The 21,548-nt window shown below is 38.4% G+C and overlaps 1 protein-coding gene across 7 annotated transcripts in view; it reads left to right on the forward strand.

The window, feature by feature from the left end:
- Atp11c (ATPase phospholipid transporting 11C) overlaps positions 1 to 10,877 on the forward strand; it is a 261,713-nt gene extending 250,836 nt beyond the window's left edge. For 6 of the 7 annotated variants that reach the window (XM_029558010.1, XM_029558009.1, XM_029558011.1 and 3 more), the window contains 2 exons: positions 5,141 to 5,245; positions 8,293 to 10,877. In XM_029558010.1, coding sequence (XP_029413870.1) covers positions 5,141 to 5,242 — 102 coding nt within the window. In that variant the 3' untranslated portion in view covers positions 5,243 to 5,245; positions 8,293 to 10,877. The remainder of the gene's footprint in view (positions 1 to 5,140; positions 5,246 to 8,292) is intronic. The other variant, XM_029558013.1, reaches the window with a different exon arrangement.
- Positions 10,878 to 21,548: the final 10,671 nt, after the last annotated feature.

Raw genomic sequence — 21,548 nt, forward strand, 5'->3', positions numbered from 1 at the left:
CATATACTAGGGCACAAAACAAACCTCAACAAATACAAAAAGATTGAAATAATTCCATGCATTCTATCAGACCACAATGCAGTAAACCTTATAATCAACACAAGAAGAAGCCCTAATCACCACATGAACACATGGAGATTAAACAACACACTCCTGAATGATAAATGGATCAAAACAGAAATTAAGAGAGAAATAAAAGTATTCCTGGAACTAAATGAAAAGGACAATACAACACAACAAAACCTCTGGGACACAATGAAAGCAGTCCTTAGAGGGAAGTTTATACCTCTAAGTGCCTACATCAAAAAATTGGAAAGAACACAAATAAATGACTTAACATTGCAACTCAAGACACTGGAAGAGCAACAACAAATGAAACCCAAACCCAGAAGACAAGAAGAAATAACAAAAATCAGGGCAGAAATTGGTGAAATTGAAACAAAACAAGAATCAACCGATCTAAGAGCTGGTTCTTTGAAAAGATAAACAAGATTGACAGACCATTAGCCCAGTTAACCAAAAGAAAGAAAGAGCACCTCCAAATCAACAAAATCGGAGATGAAAGGGGAAATACCACAACAGACACCAGAAAGATGCAGAACATTATAAGATAATACTTAAAAAGCCTATATGCTTCTAAATTTGAAAACCTAAAAGAAATGGATGGATATCTAAAGTCTTGGGAACCACCAAAACTAAACTAAGAGATTAACAGCTTAAACAGACCCATAGCACAAAAAGAAATTGAAACAGTAATACCAAACCTCCCAACTAAAACAAGTCCAAGAACAGATGGATTTACAGCAGAATTCTATCAAATATTTAAAGGTGATCTACATCCAATACTACTTAATTTATTCAAAAAGATAGAAATGGAGGGAGAACTTCCAAATTACTTCTATAAAGCCAGCATCACTCTAATACCAAAGCCAGGTAAAGATATAACCAAAAAAAGAAAACTATAGACCCATATCCTTAATGAACACAGATGCATAAATTCTCAACAAAATACTTGCAAACTGCATACAGACACACATCAAAAAGATCATCCACCATGATCAAGTTGGCTTTATCCCAGAGATGCAGGGATTGTTTGATATACATAAGTCAGTAAACATCACAAATCATATAAATGGTCTCAAAGACAAGAGCCACATGGTCATCTCAATAGATGTTTTTTGTTTTTTATTTTATTTATTTTTTAAATGCTTTACTTACTATTTTTATTTTATGTGTATGTTTGTGTTGCCTGCATGTAGGTAAGTGCACCCATGATGTGCAAAGCTTGTGGAGGACAGAAGAAGCTGTGAGATCCCCTGGAACTGGAGTTACATTGTTAGCTGCCATGTGGGTGCTGAGATTCAAACCCGGGTCTTCTGCAAGAACAGTGTTCTTATCTGCTGAGCCATCTCTCCAGCCCCCTGGTTTTTGTTTTTTAAAGAACACTATCTTTGAAAATTAGGCTCTCTTAAATTACTTAATTCAAAAGTTGTAGTTCAGCCACATACCTCTCAGCTAAATTTTCAGTAAAGAGGTTAATTTTTGTTCTAAAGCTACATTTTTTTTATGAACAGTAGAGGACTGGAGGGATGTCTCAGTGGTTAAGAGCACTGGCTACTCTTGCAGAGGAATTGGTTTCAGTTTCCAGCACTCACATGGTGGCTAACACCCATTAGTTACTCCAGATCCAAGGCATTCGATGCCCACTTTTGGCCTCTGCAGGCATTGCATGCACATGATGCACTTCTATACATGTGGGAAAAACACTGATGCACATCAAATGAAAATTAATTTAAAAAGTTAAGGCAACAGTAGAGGTTTTCTTTAGCTTATGAAGTGGCAACACTGTTTAGCCATACTTCTGACAGTGTATGATGGAACTACCATTGAATACTGAACAGTAAAACCACAAGATAACACTTGAGAGGAGTTGGACACTTAGGATTTGGACTATTTCATAACGCTGTATTTCCTATTTACAATCATGGCCTGTTTGTCAATCATTGAAATACACCTGTACCTTCTAGCCAAGTAGTAAATAATACTACTCATTTCCAGCAGGGAGATTTTCCAACTGCCCTTATATAATATATTCTCTTGTAATCTACTACAATCAAAAGTGAGTCTTGATTGCCTGCTAGACATGGGAAGCCTCTTCTAATTAGTAGGAATGGTCCCAGCAACATCACCATGCCTAGTGTAAGATGTCTACACATCAGAATAAATATTCTGATACTTATATAGGTATGAGACTCTTTAAGAGGAGAAGACAGGAAGAGTGTTTGGAAATTTTGGAAAATGAAACATTTTAAGAATAAATTGCAGGGCTTAGAGAGATGCCTCAGTGGTTAAGAGCACTGGCTGCTCTTGCAGAAGACCTGGATTTGATTCCCAGCACCTGCATGGTGGCTAACAACTCTTCTTGTCCATAACTCCAGTCCCTGGGGAATCTGATGCTCTCTTCTGACCTCCTCAAGCCTTGCATAACACCAGTGCACTTAAATTAATACAAGCAATACACTCATACATATACAATAAGAATATTTTTTTAATTTAAAGAATATATTATAATATATATTATAATAAAGATGACTAGTATTAACAGTGTCATATACAACCATGAGTTCAGAGAACAGTAACCCTGAAGAATAAATTAGCAAAAATAAAGCTAAATCATATTGTTGTAATGAATGAGATGAGCCTTATCCAGTGGCCTTTTTGGCATACTACTAATCTGGTTTCAAAGCTTTATTGATAACTGCAAAGGAATATGGAAGTTTCACACTGTTTCAGCTCATTATTACCTGTCCTCCTTACCACTACCAATTGCTATCTATATCAGTTTTTTATTGTTTTAGATACTGTTTTCATGCTTTCTGCTACTTTCTGTACTTTCATATTTCCTTTTTTTCTTTATAAAATATCTCTTAATAACTAATCTATTAGCCCCTGAAATTCCTGCTTTCTCTAATACTTTTCTCTTTTATGGTTGGATACAAGTTTTGAACCTAAAGTATGCTTATAGCTGTAGAATTTAAATAGATAGGCTTGCACACTAAACTTGGAAGTAGGGTAATTTCTATCATTCTTGTTGCAAAGGTTTTGCCCACAAAATAGAAAATGGAATCATTTTTTTCCTCACAATCTAAAATATTTCTTTAGTTTTATCGATTGGTAATTTGTATGCTACCAACATGTCTCATGAACTTTCTCCATTTAAGGTAAAATGTAAATAGAAGTATATTTATATCAAAACACATAAAAGAAAGTACTTATATTTAATAAGTTTGGATTATTAAATTCTACTGGATACATACATCGCTTGAACTGCTTTATTTTCCTAAGCCTATTTTCTTTAGTAACTAAGAAGTAATATTCTGATTGGTTAGCTGTTTCGTTGATTTGCGTTTTTTGAGATAGTCTCTCTTTCTAACCAAGGCTAGTGTCAGATTCATAGTGATCCTTCTGCCTCAGACTCCTGAATGATATGATTGTCGTTACGTACCACCATACCTGACTAATATGGGTTATCTTGATTAGCAGAGTTGTTGGACTCATCCCCATCCACAGTTGACCACCCACCTTCTGTTTTGGATGGATAATGAGAAAGCCAACTGTAAATTATGCTATAATTTCAGGCACAGAAGAAGAGAGAAAACATCTCTTAGGTTTTCTAACTTTTTTCAATTTTGAATTTTTTTACTTTGAAAAATTTGTACATTACCTATGAAAAATGTAGCCTACCTTTTTTAAGAGGTCTCATATGAAAAATAAGGAAACTGAAGAGATTGTTCTAGAAGAAAGGACATTAACCATTAACTCAGAGGCAAATAGATGGTGGCATCACCAAATATTTTCTCATTATATTAGTTTTGATTAGATTTTTAACAGCTACCCAAGAACAGTCAGTTCCCCCATAATGTGTCTGTGCAACTGGATAAGAGAGAGTTACTTCAGGTAGAGTAGTAATTGGTGATGGACCTTGAACATAGTTCTCTGACATGGATTTGAAATAAATATAAGATAGTGAAGTAATGATTAAAGATTAGCCTTATTTTAACAAGAAGCAGAGTTTAGAATTAGTTTTCTTAAAATAATACATTTCCATTAACAAAACAATTTTTAATTGGTATACAGAAAATTGTAGCTGACACATATAATAAATTAAATCAACTATTTCTAGCTCTACTTTTACTTTAGGAAGTAACGTCTTCAAAACTAACATGTCATTTGTACTTCCAGTTCTCAAGGTTTCTTTTTAAATGTTTTACATCTAAGAGAATATTTACTTTTTTCTTTTCTTTTTTTCCTTCTTTTTATGGTTTCTACATTTTTCTCTTTTCTACTGCAATTTTCCACCTTTTGTGCAATTGTGAACAAGGTAACGAAACGCCTCCCTTCCTCAGGAACATCTACTATCTTCATGCTTTCTCAAACTTCCAGCAATCACAGTTTCTCTTGGAGTGAATAAGGTGATTTCCTTTCTTAATGTCCCAACTTGCTTGCATTCTCATTGCCTGACACCATTTTCTGATTCTTTATGAAAAATTACTTCTCATGACTCATTTTTATATCTTCTATTGATACTTAGAGTATTTTGTCATTTTCTTTTATTCATTCGTTCACCTTCTGAATGTCTCACTGGAGAGGAAGTAATTTTCAAAAGTTTGGACTATAACTAATTTCTTCCACTGGGTATGCAGTAGAAGCTGTGATGTATTAGAATTAGTCTGTTCACCAGGATAAGAATGCTTTGCACAAATTTCTCCTTGTTTGACACACTCACAGCACCGGCACAACTCTCAGAGGTGTTCACCAAAAGGATGGTAAGGTTCCCTAATCAAGCCATATTGACTCATCTTACCATATAACCTACCAGTGCCATTTCAAAAACCCAAATTCGCCTCATACTACTAATATCTATGTACCTCTACCATAAAATCCAGTTTGAATTAAAGACTTTCTTAGACTAAATGTATTCACTTGAATATTATAAATTTTCAATATAATAAAATCATTTGTACTTTTTGGCCAGAAGTCTAGTTTGTAGAAAATGATTTATCTTTTCTTCTACATTTTTGTCACCAGGTAGGTTAACCTATCTTCACATGCTTTAAGTATCTTTGCCTCACTATTACAGAGAAATCTGAGCGGTAGAAGGGCATCTGACTCATTATCCTCCAGACCTTCAGTCAGACCACTTCTTTTACGAACATTCTCAGATGAATCTAATATATTGTAACAGGTACCTAGTGTTAAACAAGTGGGCTGGCTTTAACAATAAAAGCAGATTAACAGCATTATAAAGAAAAAAATGAAATATCACTCTCTAAATTTTCTCCGCTGTTGGTGTGGTGAACTTTATATTCTTTGCAAAAAATATAAAGATGCATTGCTTGGAATATGGAGAAAATATACATTTTAAATTTGCTGAAGCCCTTAATGAAATATTAGACATTTTTCAGAGCCGAATGTTAATACTGTGTATTCAATTTGTGAGTGGCAAATTGTCATGTCTGTACCATCATGTGAAAATGTTTGATACTGATCAGAAAATATAATTTTGGCTTAGGAAGATCATTTGGAAAATTGAAAATAAATATTCCAAAATTGCATCTGTATAATATCAAGTCAGTTTAGCATTGCATGTTGTTTGGAAACTACGTGAAAATAATCAAATGTGTTTGTATTGTACCTTTATGTGCTGTGTCTGTGTGTTTGAAGGTATATACTTAATGTGTCCTTGTAAATTTCTAAGCCCCAAATATATGTTAATGATCCAGTCTATTCTAATCATAATGTTTTTAATGTCAAGTTTTATCCAAGCTAAATGTTTCAACTCTCAGAGGTAAAATCTTTCCTAGCCATTCAGGGGGATGCATGCTTAATGAAATAAGATGTTTCATAATTCATGCTTCAAACATTTTTATAAAATATTGTTTCATTTACCTCACAATGATTTGAGGGGAATTAATTTACCATGAAAGGAACCCTTGAACTTGGAATGATTCTTTTCATGTGCACTCTGAATTTCCTACTTCAGTGGCCTCTGGCACTCCAGATCTTGAAAGGTATTTTATCCATCCATGAAAACTTGGAGTAATTCATGAATGAAGCTTATAAGCTTGTCTGTTTAGAAACTAAAATGTACAATTTGCAGCAGGGCTGATTTTTATGTACACATAGAAATTAGTGATGGCATGAATAAAATTCTGGGTCAATTTACTTTTAATCTGTTAGTCTACTTTAAGCCCATTTTTGTCAGCTGTTTATTCCTCTTCTGGAAATAATAAAAATTGAATTAGCATATTGTACTTGTTGGTTCTTTTACCTCTTGTAGTTCATCATATTCTGTATCTGTATTATTTTGGAAGCAAATCCCTTTTGCTGCCATCAGCATATATTTCCTGTTTTGAATGGCTCTGCCTACATGTGTTTCTCCTTAGTAATGAATCTACTTCTTAGTACCTTTCAAAGTTTTTGACCCTTTTGTTCCAGATTTCCTTGTCCTCAGCTATAACATGCATTTTAGCCATAGTGTTTCTCATTTATTTAGTATCCCCCTGGATTGCTTTCTTTAGCTTGATCTGTGGATTGGGGTCTGTGCTGGGTAGCAGACACTGCCACTGCTTTTGGTCTCTCCAGGGCCACACCTCCTACAATATCTAGAACTCAGGAAGGTTAAGAAAAATTGATTCATTTTAATGTAGTTGTTTTTTCTAGGAATTGATTTCACGTGGCATTATCTCTCCTCCAAGGAAAATATTTGGCAATTTAGCCACTGAGTTTCTTCCTTGATTGGCAAGGGAATAACCTGATTCCTTTCATATGTTCTCAGTGTGAATGACAACCTTTATTTTAGTTAAAGGCACTATGACCTGAAGACCTAATAAGTGGTTCTGAAGACTGAGGAACAGAAGTAGAAATTGAGGGTATTCGAATGGACTTATAGTCCAATCATGGCAGGAAAGGTGTCCCAGAATGATAACGAAATAACATTCTCTTTAAGGCCTTCCAATACTGTGGTTCAGCAGGATGGCTCATTGGATAAAGGCATTTGCTACCAAGCCTGACAATCCCCAAGACCCACATGGTGAGAGGAAAGAACTGACTCCTGAATGTTGTCCTCTACCACCACACACATGCCGTAGAATACACACACACACACACACACACACAGAGAGAAAAAACAGAGAGAGAGAGAGAGAGAGAGAGAGAGAGAGAGAGAGAGAATAAATATTTTAAAACTTGAGTTTTAAAGTGGAGAATCAAAGATATGTTACCTCTTATGATATATAACTTTAGTCTTATATTCAATGATCAGATTGTCTGTATATCCCCATCCTGATCACAGCATGTAATGATGGTTAGAGGAGAGAGAAGAATCTATAGCTTTATTAGTGCAATTTCTTGGATTCTTCTCAATAGATGGTGAATAAGAAAAAAAAATAGTTGTTTGACTCATAGTACATGATCTGTGAAAAAGAAAAATAACTTTAACGGTATGAAAATAGGAGGGATGCTTTAGTAAAGGGATATTTTCACAGAAACCTTTCCAACTGAACTATGCCTTTAAAATTGACACACCCAGGGGCTAGTCAGATAGCTTAGTAAAGTGCTGGCTGTGCAAACATGGGAACCCAAGTTCAATTCTCAGCACCCACATAAAAAGTCAGACATAGTGTTATACTTGTAATCCTAGTGCTGGAAGGGCAGAAACAAGACTGGAGTTCACTGGCAAGTCTAGTCTAATTGGCAAGTCCCGGGTCTAATTGAAAAAGCATGTCTCAAAAAACAAGGTGAACTGCACCCAAGCATGACTGAGGAGGTTGACTTCTGGCCCCCTACATGCATGTGCACACCCATGCACAGACACACACACATCAAAAAATTCACACATCCAAAAAATTAAGCCATCCATTCAACATGTCCTGAGCATCTTCCATGTGCCAGGCATTATACTAGAGGCTGGAGAATAAAAGATAATGTTCCTGTGTTCAGCAGTTCCCTGACTGATAGATAACCCCAGTGGTAAAAGCTGCTAGGAGAACCCTGGAGCAATCCAAAAGCAGAGAGCAAGCCTGAATCTATTCAGCTGACAAATGAAGAAAGGATTATAAATCTGCTTATTGTATCACTCTTTTTCCCCTCCTGCATGTGAATAAAACTCGGCACTTTTGTTGAAACAGTTGCTTTAATTTCATAACAAATTTTACTACTTGGCTAATTTTTTAAAATGTTAAACAGATGGTTTATTACCAAAATTAACTTTCTATATTTTAACCTTTTCAGAATTCGAATCTTGAACTGCCTATGTTATTGTCCTACAAACACGTTGACCGTCCTTGCAGCTAAAAAAGAAAGCATGAAGGAACAACTACAAAAGTTATCAACTCAGGATACTTAATATGCAACAAAACCACTCTCATCTCTAGGATTCAGAATAAATGTTCATTAAAATACCAAATAACCCTCCTAAGCATTTACAGTTATTGTAAGTAGCCATTATGGCCAAAGTTAAGAATTGTATGAAAGTTAAAAGTAAGAATACTTCGAATTCTGGATTTAGATAGACTAACTACCAGATGGGCACTCTTTTAACCCACTGGCTATGTGAATGGATTTAAATATAGTAGTATAAAATAGAAGTTATGCGATGGGAATGAACAGAGTTTGCTAATACAGTATTACTTTTTTGCCTGGCAGAAGACATAAGCTCTTTGTATTGCATTTCTTGTCCCTGCTGAATGATTATCTTAATTCTTTTTCAAACACACACAAGGAATACTTGAAAATACAGAAGGACTAAGTGATACTAACATATCAGACAAAATAGTTCATCTTCTGTTCAACCATAGGCTAATTGTCTTGGTAGAACATCTTTGCCAAAACATACCTTGAACACTTTGTGTAGAACTGTTAACTCGGTATTATTGTGGGAACAGGGGAAAAAAGTTTATTTTGTATATTTTCTTCTGAATTAAACACTTATGTATTTAAGACTACTAGACTTGAACATAAAACATTTCAGTTACTTAGTAGTGCCTCAAAATAATTAGGCAGTTAAACAGATATTTCCAACATGAATTTTGCTGGTATCTGAGGTAAGGTGGATAAAAGATTTATACAAAATAAAGGCCATTCTGAATATCAGCCTTTTATAATTTTATGTTGAGAAGAGAGGAAGGATAGCTTATTTTAAAGTACTAACGGTTTTTCTTTGAAATAGGTTGTCTTTGTGCCTACATACAGCACTTTTTTCTTTTAAGTTGCCAATTTGGGAAGAGGAGAGATCCATCCCAAAGCGGTTCAACCTGTAGAGCCATGACTCTACAAACATGAATGTCTCCTATAGCTAACTGGGCAAGGGAAGTGATCTAATTATAAACTATGAAATTGACCTTAATAAGGTCCTCAACTTGCTGCACTAGAAAGAGGTTTTAGCCCCTAATGAGTTCACTTAAAACACAAAAGTCAATGTGAAACGTCTTTATTCTCTAAAAGGAACATATTTGGTAACTAGGCTACAAAGGTCTTTAGAAAAATATCTTTCTATTAATTTCCATTTTTGTCTTTTTGACATGCCTGTACTATTTAATGTTTATATTATACCTTGATTTTGGAAAGTATTATATTCATTCTATTCCAATATATTTATATAGTCCATATGGCACATTTGATTCGTGCGTGTGTGTGTATGTATGTGTGTATGCATATATATATATATATATATATGCGTATATGTATGTGTATATATTGTGTTAATGTTTAGGTGTAATTTTTCTTAAATTCTTAAAAGGTCATAATTTCAGTTACCAGAAACCATTCCATAATTACTTAATTTAATTTGTTCTCACCTATCAGTATTATTTTTGAGTATTTTGTTAGATGTTATTCACAACTTGCTTCAGTGTATTGTATTGTCATAGCTTGTGTTTGAGGTGATCTGCTGAAGGCAAAGTCTTTCTATTCTTTGCTTATTCCAAAGAGCTAAAAAAAAATCTAACCCAGGAAAGCTTTGCTGTTTGTTGTTGTTGGCGGCATAGTTGTTGCTTTATGTTATTGTTTTACATCAGAACTATAGGGACTGTGAATACAGATAAGAGCCAGATAGAGAGGCTTGGTTAATGCAGAACTATTGAGCAGTTGACACAATCAGAATATCCAAAATAGTAGAAATAAAACTGGTTACATATAACAAGTGTTACAGCAAGAGAAAGAACTAGATGAGCAATATGGGAATTTAGAGTCATATCTGAGCTACACATTACACTGTATACTGCAGCTCCACTCAGAGGAACCTGCCTTTGAAAGGTATTTTTATTAATGGTTTAAAGCATGTCTAGCGTGGGATTAGTAGATAAAATAACTTGACATGAGCCATCCAATATTCTAGCACTACAGTCTAACTACTCTTATGACAGAGGAAGGCAGGAAATCTAACAGTAGGATGATATTCCTGTAATTTAAATAATTTTGGCGTGTCAAAATGTCCTTGTTATTTTCCCAACTGTTGTCTATTGTTTAAAGATGTTGCCTCTTAAACTGAAAATATTCATTCCATATCTATAACATATACACCAGCAACAGTATAAATGTAAGCCTAAATTTGCAGATTCATAACTTAGTGATGGACTTTTTAAAATAACATGCAGTATATAAATGTGCGGATTTTATGCAAGTGTTGACAAAATCATTTTTCAGCTTGTAAAATGGAACTGCAATATTACATTTTTCACTTAAGCAATTTTTTACATCTACTTTGTTGCTTTCTAAAATGAACGTGAATGCCATCTTTTATGAATGCGACTTGCCTTTTTTCATTACAGAAGTTTTTGTTTAATGTAATAAATAAACTTTGGTATGATACAATTGAATTTTGAGACTGGTTTTTGAAAAGTGTCAATTTAACATCAAAATTACATGGAAGCAATTTAGTGACAGGAAGTAAGTATCTAATATCCTGTTTGCATTCACATTTCACAAAAGGTTGACTATACATGAATTCAAATGACATTTTTTGGGGGGGGGATCTTTTTGAGAGAGTGTCTCCCTGTAGCCCCAGCTGTCCTGGAACTCACTATGTAGACTAGGCTGGCTTTGAACTCACAGAGATCTGCCTGCCTCTGCCTCCCCAGTGCTGGGATTAAAGGCTTGTGCCACCACGCCCGGCTTCAAATGACATTTTATAGCAGTACCCAATTTGGGGAGGATAAGGTATTTGTAGGGGTTTTTAATAAGACCATATCTTTTTAAAAAATTTTATTTATTATTTTTATTTTATGTGTATGAACATATTGCATGCATGTATGCAAGTGCACCCATGTGATACAGTGCTGCGGAGGTCAGAAGAGGGTTTCAGATTTCCCTGGAACTGGACTTAAAGACGGTTCATAGCTTCTATGTGGGTGCTGGGAATTGAACCCAGGTCCTCTGCAAGAGCAGTCAGTGCTCTTAACCACTAAGCCATCTCTCCAGCCCCAAGACCATATCTTAAAATCACATAAATAAAGGTCCAATCGGGATGTAGCTTAGTTGTCCAGTGTGTACTTAGCATACACAAGGTCTTAGATTTGATCTCTAGCACCAAAAAAACAAGCAAACAAACAAATACCTACAAAACCCTAACTGGCTCCACAAATGCATATTAAAAGTTTGCAGCATACATTTTTGCTGTTCCTCACACACTGAAGGGAATGTGATGTGTATTCTGTGTAATACATATCTTCAGCCCGTTGAAACTGGTTCTTAAGTAGCAGAGGATGAATGACTTTTACAATAGCTTGAAAGCTAGTCCCAAAGGTGCACATACGTGTGCCTTCCCCCATTCCTCCTCCTATTGCTCAGGCTACACTCAGACCCTTGTGGAAGACCCTTTTCTGGAAAAGCCCCACTGTCCTTGCCTGTTAACAAACCAATTGTGTAAGGTGTGGAGGTGTACTCACTCCTTTAACCCCAGCATTCTCAAGGCAGAGGCAAGCAGATCTTTTTGAGTTCCAGGTCAGCCTGGTCTGTATAACGAGTTCTAGGCCTGACAGGATAGTGATGTCTCAAAAAGAAAAAAGAAACAATTGCTCCACCAAAACTGGTTGTGTTGTATTTTACACTTAGTCTCTGTGTTTTGGTAGCCTTTAAAAATATATATATATTGCCGGGTGTGGTGGTGGTGCATGCCTTTAATATGAACACTTGGGAGGCAGAGGCAGGTAGATCTTTGTGAGTTCAAGGCCAGCCTGGTCTACATAGTGAGTTCCAGGACAGCTGGGGCTACAGGGAGACCCTGTCTCAAAAGACAATTTAATTTTATGTGTATGCCTGCATGTATGTGAGTGCACTCATGTCATGCAGTATAATGGAGGTCAGAAGGGGATGTCAGATTACCCTGGAACTGGAGTGGAGTTAAGGATGGTTCTTAGCCCACATGTGGGTTCTGGGTATCAAACCTGGGTCCTCTGCAAGAGCAATCAATGCTCGTAACTGCCAAGCCGTCTCTCCTGCCTCTTGGTAGCCTTTTAATCCTGTTAGTCTTTAAGTTCTATTTAGTCCATGTTTTCTTTTGTGTTAAGTGGGAAATGTAGTATATTCAGAGGCAAGTCCCATGTTACAGTTTCAGCTTTGCCACTTAGCCACTTAGAGCCATTCCTATCTGCCCTCTGTTCACCTGTAAAATATTATTCAGTATGGTGGAATTTAAATGAGATAAAGAATCAAAATTGCTTTGTAAAATGTTATTTGCTCCTTAGGTGGAATTGTAGTTATTTTTACATTAAGGGCTCGTTTAATTCACTGTATAATGAACATTTACCAAGTTTTCATAGATGTATATTAGATGCTTTCTAATTTTTAAAATCAGTCTTTTCAGGATTTCTTCCCTTCCCCTGTCCAACCTAGTGGTCAGCTCTCTCTCTGTCTCCCTTCTTTGCCTTAGGTTGACCAATGCCGTAGCTGTTGTGAGGGTCTGAGTGGTTTGGCCTCTTCAACAAGAAACACATGCAGAGGTTAGGGGCTGAGGTTATCACTATGGTTATGTAGTGAATGCATCTATAGGTGAAGTGCTGGCTGCATACTAATGAAGCCTGAAGGCCAGAGTTCTGAGAATAGTTATCAGAAAAGGGGGGACTGGGTTTACTGCATTTTTATTCACATTTCCCCCCTTCAATGAATGGGCAAGAAACCAGAGCTTAATGCCTAGTACACTCATCCATTGTACTAAAGAAACATTCCTTCATGAGTCAAGCAAGTCCTGATCTCCAGTGTCTTGAGACCAAGAACTGGAAGCAGGTCTGTGGCTGAAATGAACAGTATAGCTCATGGTGAGCCATCATTCCTGTTGGCAGTAGGTCTTTGGCCCTTGCCCTTTGACTAGATCAGAGCAAAGGATAAGCATTTCTAAAACACCTGCTGCTGCTTTGGTCTCTTCATGGACCGCCAGGGACATACTTCCTATTAGTTAAGCCACTGAACACCCAAGGTCCTCATTTTAGCTAACGATGTTTGATGTTCTAACCACATTATATATTTTCACTTGTTTACTAATCCCAGCAGCCTTAGGAGATGCATACTGTTTCCCCAAATGCCAAATGAAGACATTGAGTCACAAAAACCAATGTCATGTGGTCTGTTTGAGCCAAATTTTGGATCTAGATGTTGTGACTAGTCTGTGCATCTAACTAGGAAACTATATTCTTGCCATTATGCCACCCCTTGATGGCATGAATAAATAAACCAAAATATTAACTATGAGAAAACATAAGACAAATCCCAACTGAAGGGTATTTGTGTGTAATAACAGACATGTAGCCTTCAACGTTGATTATCAGCATTATCAAGATCATGGTCTCATGTAGCCCAGGCTAGTCGTGGACTCCCTATGTAGTCCAAGCTGACTTTGAGATTTATTTTTCTGTGTGTGTGGATATGCACAAGCCATAGCAGGCATGTTGAAGTCAGTTCTCTTCTGCCTTGTGAGTCCCAGGGCTTGAATTCAGATTCTATGGCTTAATGACAAGTACCTTTGAGCTGTCCCACTGGCCATGGCCTGGATACTTCTGTTCCTTCTGCCTCTACCTCCCCAGTGCTGAGAATACAGGCATGTACCACCATGCCTAGTTTTATGTGGTGCTGGAAATATCACTCAGGGCTTTGTGCATGTTTGGTAAGTACCCATCTAGCTGAGCTACATACATCCCAGCCTCACATCAGTGTTAATTTTCTGATGTATGAGATTAAACCAACCATATATCATGTTTTTTGGGGGGGGGTGGTATCTGGGTAAAAGGTGTATGGAAATCTTATGCACTATTTTTACAATCAATCCAGGATTATAAACATAAGTTAAACAGTGAATTATAGAATGTTAATTTTAAAATAATAAACATCAGGGAAGATTACATAGCATTTTACAATGTACTTTTATATACCTCATTTAATCTTCAAAATATATGTGCAGATTATTAAATTCTTACAAATAGAGGCTCAGTTAAGTTTTTTATCTTGTCTCTGACCCCACAGAACTGAACTGAAGTAAAACCCATGAGTTTCTTGCTCTGTCTGCTCCACCATATAGATGAAGTCATATTTGCATCCTTCACTGAAAGGCATAGACCCTATGTAGTCTATTTGTCCAGTCCCTTATTGGGGCAAGTTGAATTATGCACATGTTCCATCATAGCATCCATCTGCTGAGGCTTCAATTGAGAACAGCTTCACCTAGCTAGATGGCGTGTAATGTATCAGAATATTTTATAGAAATGCCATGGGCTTTAGTTATTTTCAAACTGGTGTTGGCTCCTCTATGACCAGACTTACGTGATCCCACTTGAGCAGCCTCTAGTAGCACCTGAGGGCAAATGGCCTGTAAGGGTATCTGCTTCCTGTTTTCCAGGAACTCAATGAGCTATGGGCTGCCACATGGAAAAGTACCAGAGATTCTGATTCCTGTTATACTCTGTTTTATATTTCTTTCCACATATGTTGACCCCACAGTTGCTGACTCAACACCTGCCAGTTTTCCTTTTCCCATTGGGCCATCCACTAACTGAGGCCTCACTATATAGGCCAACTATCAGTACAGACCAACTCTCATGAGTCTATACATACTGCCCTTAACCATTGGCTACTTTTCTCCAACCACACGGTGTCTGTGTTCACTTGTATTGCTACAGCTACCCATTCCTGTTTGGTGCTCCTCGTATGATCTGTGGATCAGGCATCTACCTAGAAGCATGAGTGGTGTCTCTTTTAACACTTCATCTGGGTTAGATATTGGTTCAGTTATTGGAGAGGCCTAAAAGGACAGTGGTCCCAGGACAGTGTACATGGCATTGGTGTCAGGGCTTGCAGGCACTACACCACATTGCTGTAGATAAGCATCCCACCTTTGTAGAGTTTTATGTCACCCCAGAAAGGAGACTTCCAGAAGGCCTTTAATCCAGCCATTAATTGAATAAGCTGTTTTTATGGTTATTGAGGTGAGGTCAGTGATGGATTCTGCCATTGTAATGCTTTATATACAGCTGTTCTAGTACTGTGTACCAAGGTTCTGCTGCTTTTCATGCCAAAGTCCAAAACCCTACTGTCACTATTAGCTCGGGTTATTTTTTTTCTCTAGCTTTATAGCCTTCTGAGCTTCTGGTGACTTCTAAAACTGGGAAAATGGGGCACACAGCTATTTAGCCTGTCCTATAAGGATCTTAGCCTTCTCAGAAGCCTCTTGAGCCTTTCTGTCTCCGTCGCATATGGCACTCCTCTTTATCAAGTTATACAAAGGACAGGGAGCTTGGGCAAGGTGGAGTATGAAAAGTCATCAGTATACCAGGCGCTGCAAGAATACCCGCAGCTCCTTTACATATACAGACACTGGCTATTGTAGGATTTTCTCAATAACTGCCCAGCATCATACACAATTTACTGGACCATAATACTCAGGAATTTTACTGGCCCTTGCACCTTGTGTAGCTTGCTCTTTCATCTTCATTCCTTTAGGGGTACCTGTATGTCTTTTTGATCCTTTTCTAAATCTGTAAAACACTCAGAGGTTAGCACTGTATTATCTATGTAATGAAACCCTTTTACAGAGGGTGGACAGGCTAGAAAAGCCAGGTCTTGATCCACCATTCCATGACAAATAGTGGAACTGTGAAAGTAACCTTAGGGAACTACTCTGAAGGGCCACTGCTGACCACTCCACATGAATGCAGATTGGTCTTGGAATTCAGCAACTAAGGGAATACCAAAAGCACATTAGCAAGGTCTAATACTGTAAGGAACTAAATTCCTGATAAGCAGACAGGACCATTGATGAGTGATAAAGATGGAACACTTCCTGCTACTTCTTGGTCAGAGACAAAGACCTGGCAGGCTCTCCCCACACCCACAAGGCCTCCTTTGGGCTAGTTAGTCCAGATTAGTTTAGATAAGACCAAGGCCAGACCTGGACATCTCTCATTCAGCTGTGGGCTGTGGGCTGTGGGCTCTCTTTAAGTTCATCAATCCATAATAAAAGGAGGGGGACCTGCCCCATACGAGCAAAAACACTTAAAAGGCCTAAGCCCTCCTAAGATTTTTGTTTTCTCAGTCCTCTCTCCACTCTGTGTATGTATGTTTCTTCACTTTAATAAAGCTCATTACTTGCTTTCTGTTGTGTTTGAGATTTTTTCCCTCCCTTTCAATTATTAAATTGGTGGAGAAAAAGGAAAACAATGCTGATCAGAAACCCCTAGATGGTAACAATACAGTACAAAGATTCTGTCTGTCCTGCCAACTGTCTGGCGTCCTCATCCTGAGGTACCTCCATTGGAGCCTCTGCACATTTCCCCAATCCCATGGGCTCAGGGGAGGTGGCACAAGCTGTTTGGATTAACCCAGGGCCAAGTGGAAATGGCTGTACCCACCTGCCTGGCTGCACCCCACCTGAGGTCTGGTAGACTGAACTGCAACAGTAGCCACTCACTTCTCTGTCCCTCAGCCACACCTGGCTGCTATGAGAACCAGGCTAGATGAACAGTTTCACTCCAGCATACTTTTTTGCAGGACAGAAATACAGATTACTTTGGGATATTGTTGCTCAACACTAGGACAAGCTTGATTTTTTTGTTTTTACCTGTACTATTTTATCACTTTATCCAGCCACTGTTGTCCTATGATGGTGCCCGTGGTGCTTTTGAGTGTTGCCATGAATTCAGGTACACTCAGCTTCAGCATGTGCCGAAGCCCAAGTATTTTGTACTTTAATAGTGGACCAGTGAATCTGTAATTCATTATGAGGTGTCTGGTAGCCATGTATGGCCTCACTTCCAGGCAAGCTTGGCCATCCTGTCAGAGGAGTGGTTGGGGTGGTTCCCACCCCAAAATACCTCATTTCTCTATAGCAGAGATTGCTGGGAATCACCTGACCCTCCTTGTCTTTCACTCCTTGGGGGAGGGGGGGGTGAGACAGGGTCTCACTGTGCAGCCCTGGCTCACCTTGAACTCAGAGATCCTGTCTCTGCCTCCTGACTACTGGGATTAAAGTCATGTGCCAACATGCTCTGCTCACTATTTCTTTTAACCCTTTGGTGAACTCTTTGACTTCCAAAACTTCAGAAGCACATCATTTGCCTTTTTCTTAATTTTTTTTTTCTCCTAGGAACTCCAGCTTGACACATATCTTGCCTCATTTTTAATAACTTAGAGAGGATCCGTGATCTGTTTTTCTTTTCCCCATTCACATCTGCTTAGTGCATAACCACCTTATGAATTTGATTCACATGACGGTCTGGATTGTTCAGATCTGCAAAACGTTCTGCTACCTTACAAAAATCACATCCCACTATGGAGCTCAGCAAAGCCACTGAAAGCTCCATCCAGTCCTGAGGTCCATGGTGAATTGACCTCTTTTTTGACCAGAGTGCTGTCTGGCCCAGTGAACAGAGCATCAACCACCACTCTTAAACCATTAGTTCTTTTACTATTACTTTTGCCTCGTTTTCCTACTTCATTATCTGACTCGTCCCATATATTCCAAGTTTTTGGATCCCAGGAAGGGCTTCGGCACAGACTTAACTTGCTCTCAAAGCCTCCGGAGCTCTGTTGAATCCTTTCATATAGCTGAGATACAGATCTTCTTGCCTCTCGACCTCTTACACGGCTTCCTGTGTTAGGCCTCCAATGATAAAGACCACCCCCCCTTGCCTTCCTATTTATTTTTTCCCTTTTGTACAAACTTCATGGGACATTTATTATTCTGTTTGCCTTCACCACCATACTCCACAGTAGCCCAACATCTCCACCCAGGGTACTGCCTCTGGCTGCCCACATGTGGCTGACTAGCCCTCAAACTATCCCTTTTCTTCCAATTAGATCCAACACTGCATGGGAAATGCTGAGGGAAAGGCTCTGAGTGAGGAGATCTTGAAGATTGATTCTATTTTATTTTTAAATTTTTCTTCATGATTTTTATTGTATGTGTATGAGTTCACCTGTGTTATGCAATGCTCACCTTCAAAAGAAGGTGTCAGATTCCCCTGGAACTGGAGTTAAGGACAATTGTTAGCCATCATGTAGGTGCTGAGAATCGAACTTGGGTCCTCTGCAAGAGCAGCCAGTGCTCTTAACTGCTGACCCATAGCTCTAGCCCTATTTTATTTTTAATCTATTATTTTTTAATGACTGGGTCTTATGTATGTATCCCAGGTATCCTTGAACTTTCTATGTAGCTGAAGATGACTTCGAACTTCCAATCCTCCTGTTTCCACCTTCTGATTGCTGGGATTAAAGGCTGTGCCACACATGCTCACTTAAAATGAAGTTATTTTTTAATTTATTTTTATTTTATGTGTATGAGTATTATGCCTGCCTGTATGTAAGTGTATCCGTGTTATGCAGTGCCCGAGGAGGACAGAAGAGGGTTTGACACCCGAGGTTGTCCTCTGACCTCCAAATACATGCACACAGATACCAGTGCATACACCAACACACACACACAGCAATTGTTAGTTCTCTTCAGTTGGCTTTCCCTCTGCTGGACCCACTTTTGGTTCCTAAAGCAATGCATAACATGACATCATCAGTGCTGTGAAAATTCCCTGAAAAACAGTTTAAAAGAAGGAAGGATTTATTTTCACTCATGAATTCAGAGGCTCATAGCTTCATGAATTCATAGTCAACTTGTTCCATTGTTTTGGGGCCACATGGTGAGCATGTGATGGAGCAACGTTGCTGACTTCATAGCAGATAGGATGCAGAAAGGGGAAAGGAGCAGAGTACAAGATATGTCCTTCAAAGACACACCCCTCACTCCTACTCTTTCTGCCTTACATCAGTAAGGCCATCAAATTATGAATCTATTCATAGATTGATTCATAAGTTCAAGGCCCACAGGATCCAATCACAAGCAAAAACCCATTAGCTGCCACCCAAGCCTCCAATATATAAACCTGTGGGGGACATTTCAGGTACAAACCATAATATCAACTTTTCTGTCATGTTCATCCTCCCATTCATTTTCTAGGACCCTCCTTTCTAATGCTATTAACTCATGTTTTGTATGGCAAGCTTTCTAGAACCAGCACCATCTTGATCACCTGTCTCTGGCTAAGCTACCATTCACCAGTTACTCTATGATGCTTCATATTGTCAAATTGACATGATCTAGAATCAGGAAGAGGCAAACCTGTAGGCCTGTCTATGAGGGATCTTCTAGATTAGGATAATTAAGGTGGGGAGACCCACCCTAAAAGTTGGCCGGACCATGCTGTAGTCTAAAATCCAGTACTGCAATCAAAGGAGAAAGCTAGCTGAGCACCACCATCATTCATCACTCTCTGTTTCCTGACTGCTACTCCAATCAGCTGCCTCAGACTTCCATTCTGGACTGTACTCTTGAATTGTGAGTCCAAATAAATCCTTCCTTCCTTAATTTGCTTTTGCTAGGTAGGTATTTTGGTCCTGGTGACAAGAAAAGCGACTAATAAACATTCCTAAACAATGGCACTAAGAGGCCCAGCAAGCCTAACTGAGTTTGATCCCACATGGTGGAAGGAGAGAACTGATTTCTGAAAGTTGTCTCCTACCACAGATGCTCCATGGCATGTGCATGCCCACACTAAATAAATAAATAAATAATAAACAAATAAATGTTAAAAAAAGAAGTTTTAAGCCAGGCATGAGTTTAATCCCAGCACTCAGGAAGCAGAAGCAGGTAGATATCTGTGAGATTGAGGCCAGCCTGGTCTATATAGCAAATTCCAGGCCAGCTGGGAATACAGGGAGACTCTGTCTCAAAAAACATTTTTTTTAGTGGAATTAAGAGCACATAGAGGGGCTGGTGAGATGGCTCAGCGGCTAAGAACACTGCTCTTACAGAAGACCCGGATTCAAATCCCAGCACTCACATGGTGGCTAACAACTGTCCATATCTCCAGTTCCGGGGGATCTGACACCCTCTTCTAGCCTCTGCGGGCACCCCATGACATGGGTACACATACATGCAGGCATAACATTCATACACATAAAATAAAAAGACATAAAATTTTAAAAAGAGCAAAGAGCAATATGTTCACCATGTAGTAGAACAATTACATTCCTCTATTATATCTGTTTTTATTGCTGAAACCTACAATTGCCTTTGCTTTCTTTATCACTCACAACATATTGTCTGTCCACATAGCTTTCACATACACTTTTGCCAAGCCATGAGTCTCTGTATTACTTTCCAGGGCCTCTGTAACAAACTACGTCAGAGTTCATGGCTTAACTCAACCATAACTATTCTCTCTCAGTTCTGGAGAACAGAACTTCAAATCAAGGTGTGGGCAGGGCTTCGTTTTCTCTGATGACTCTGTAAGAATCCTGCCTTGCTTTTTCAGTCTCTGGTCATTGCAGCTGTTCTTGGCTAGTGGCCATGTAACTTCAGTCTCTGGCTCCATCTTCGTATGCTCTCTTCTTCCTGAGCTCTCTATCAATCTCTAATAAGGATGATTGCCATTTAATTTAACACCTTCTGGGGTAATGCAGGATGATCTCATCTTGATATCCTAAATTACACCTGCAAAGACCCTTTTACCAAATTAGACCATAGTCACAAGTTCTAGAGTTTATGGTATTCATATATAGTAGGGGAGTATAGTAAGTAGCTTTGTAGTTTTTGTGACAAATTACTTAACAGAAATGACTTAGGGGTGAAAGATTTATTTTAGCTTTTATTTTCACTTACAGTTTCAGAGGGTTTGGTCCATGGTCATTTGGGTTCATATTTCTGGGCCTGTTGTAGAACATCATGGTAATGGGAGTGTGTGACAGAAGCTCTTTACGTCATGAGAAAAAACAGATGAAAGCGGGAACTAGGATGTAGTACCACCTCAAGTCATGCCTCCAGTACTCTACTTCCTTCAGCGAGTCCCCACTTCCCAAAGTTTCCATAACTTTCCAAAATAGTGACACCAGCTCTGGAGGAGGCATTCAAAATATGGGCTCTGAGGGATGTTTCATATTCAAGCCAGAACAGGGGAGCTGCTTTTCCACACGCTGCCCGATATCATTCTATAATTGCAAGAAACAGGACTTTTGTT

This window comes from Nannospalax galili, unplaced genomic scaffold, assembly GCF_000622305.1.
Source record: "Nannospalax galili isolate Female #2095 unplaced genomic scaffold, S.galili_v1.0 scaffold167, whole genome shotgun sequence".
In the NCBI taxonomy this organism is placed as follows: domain Eukaryota; kingdom Metazoa; phylum Chordata; class Mammalia; order Rodentia; family Spalacidae; genus Nannospalax; species Nannospalax galili.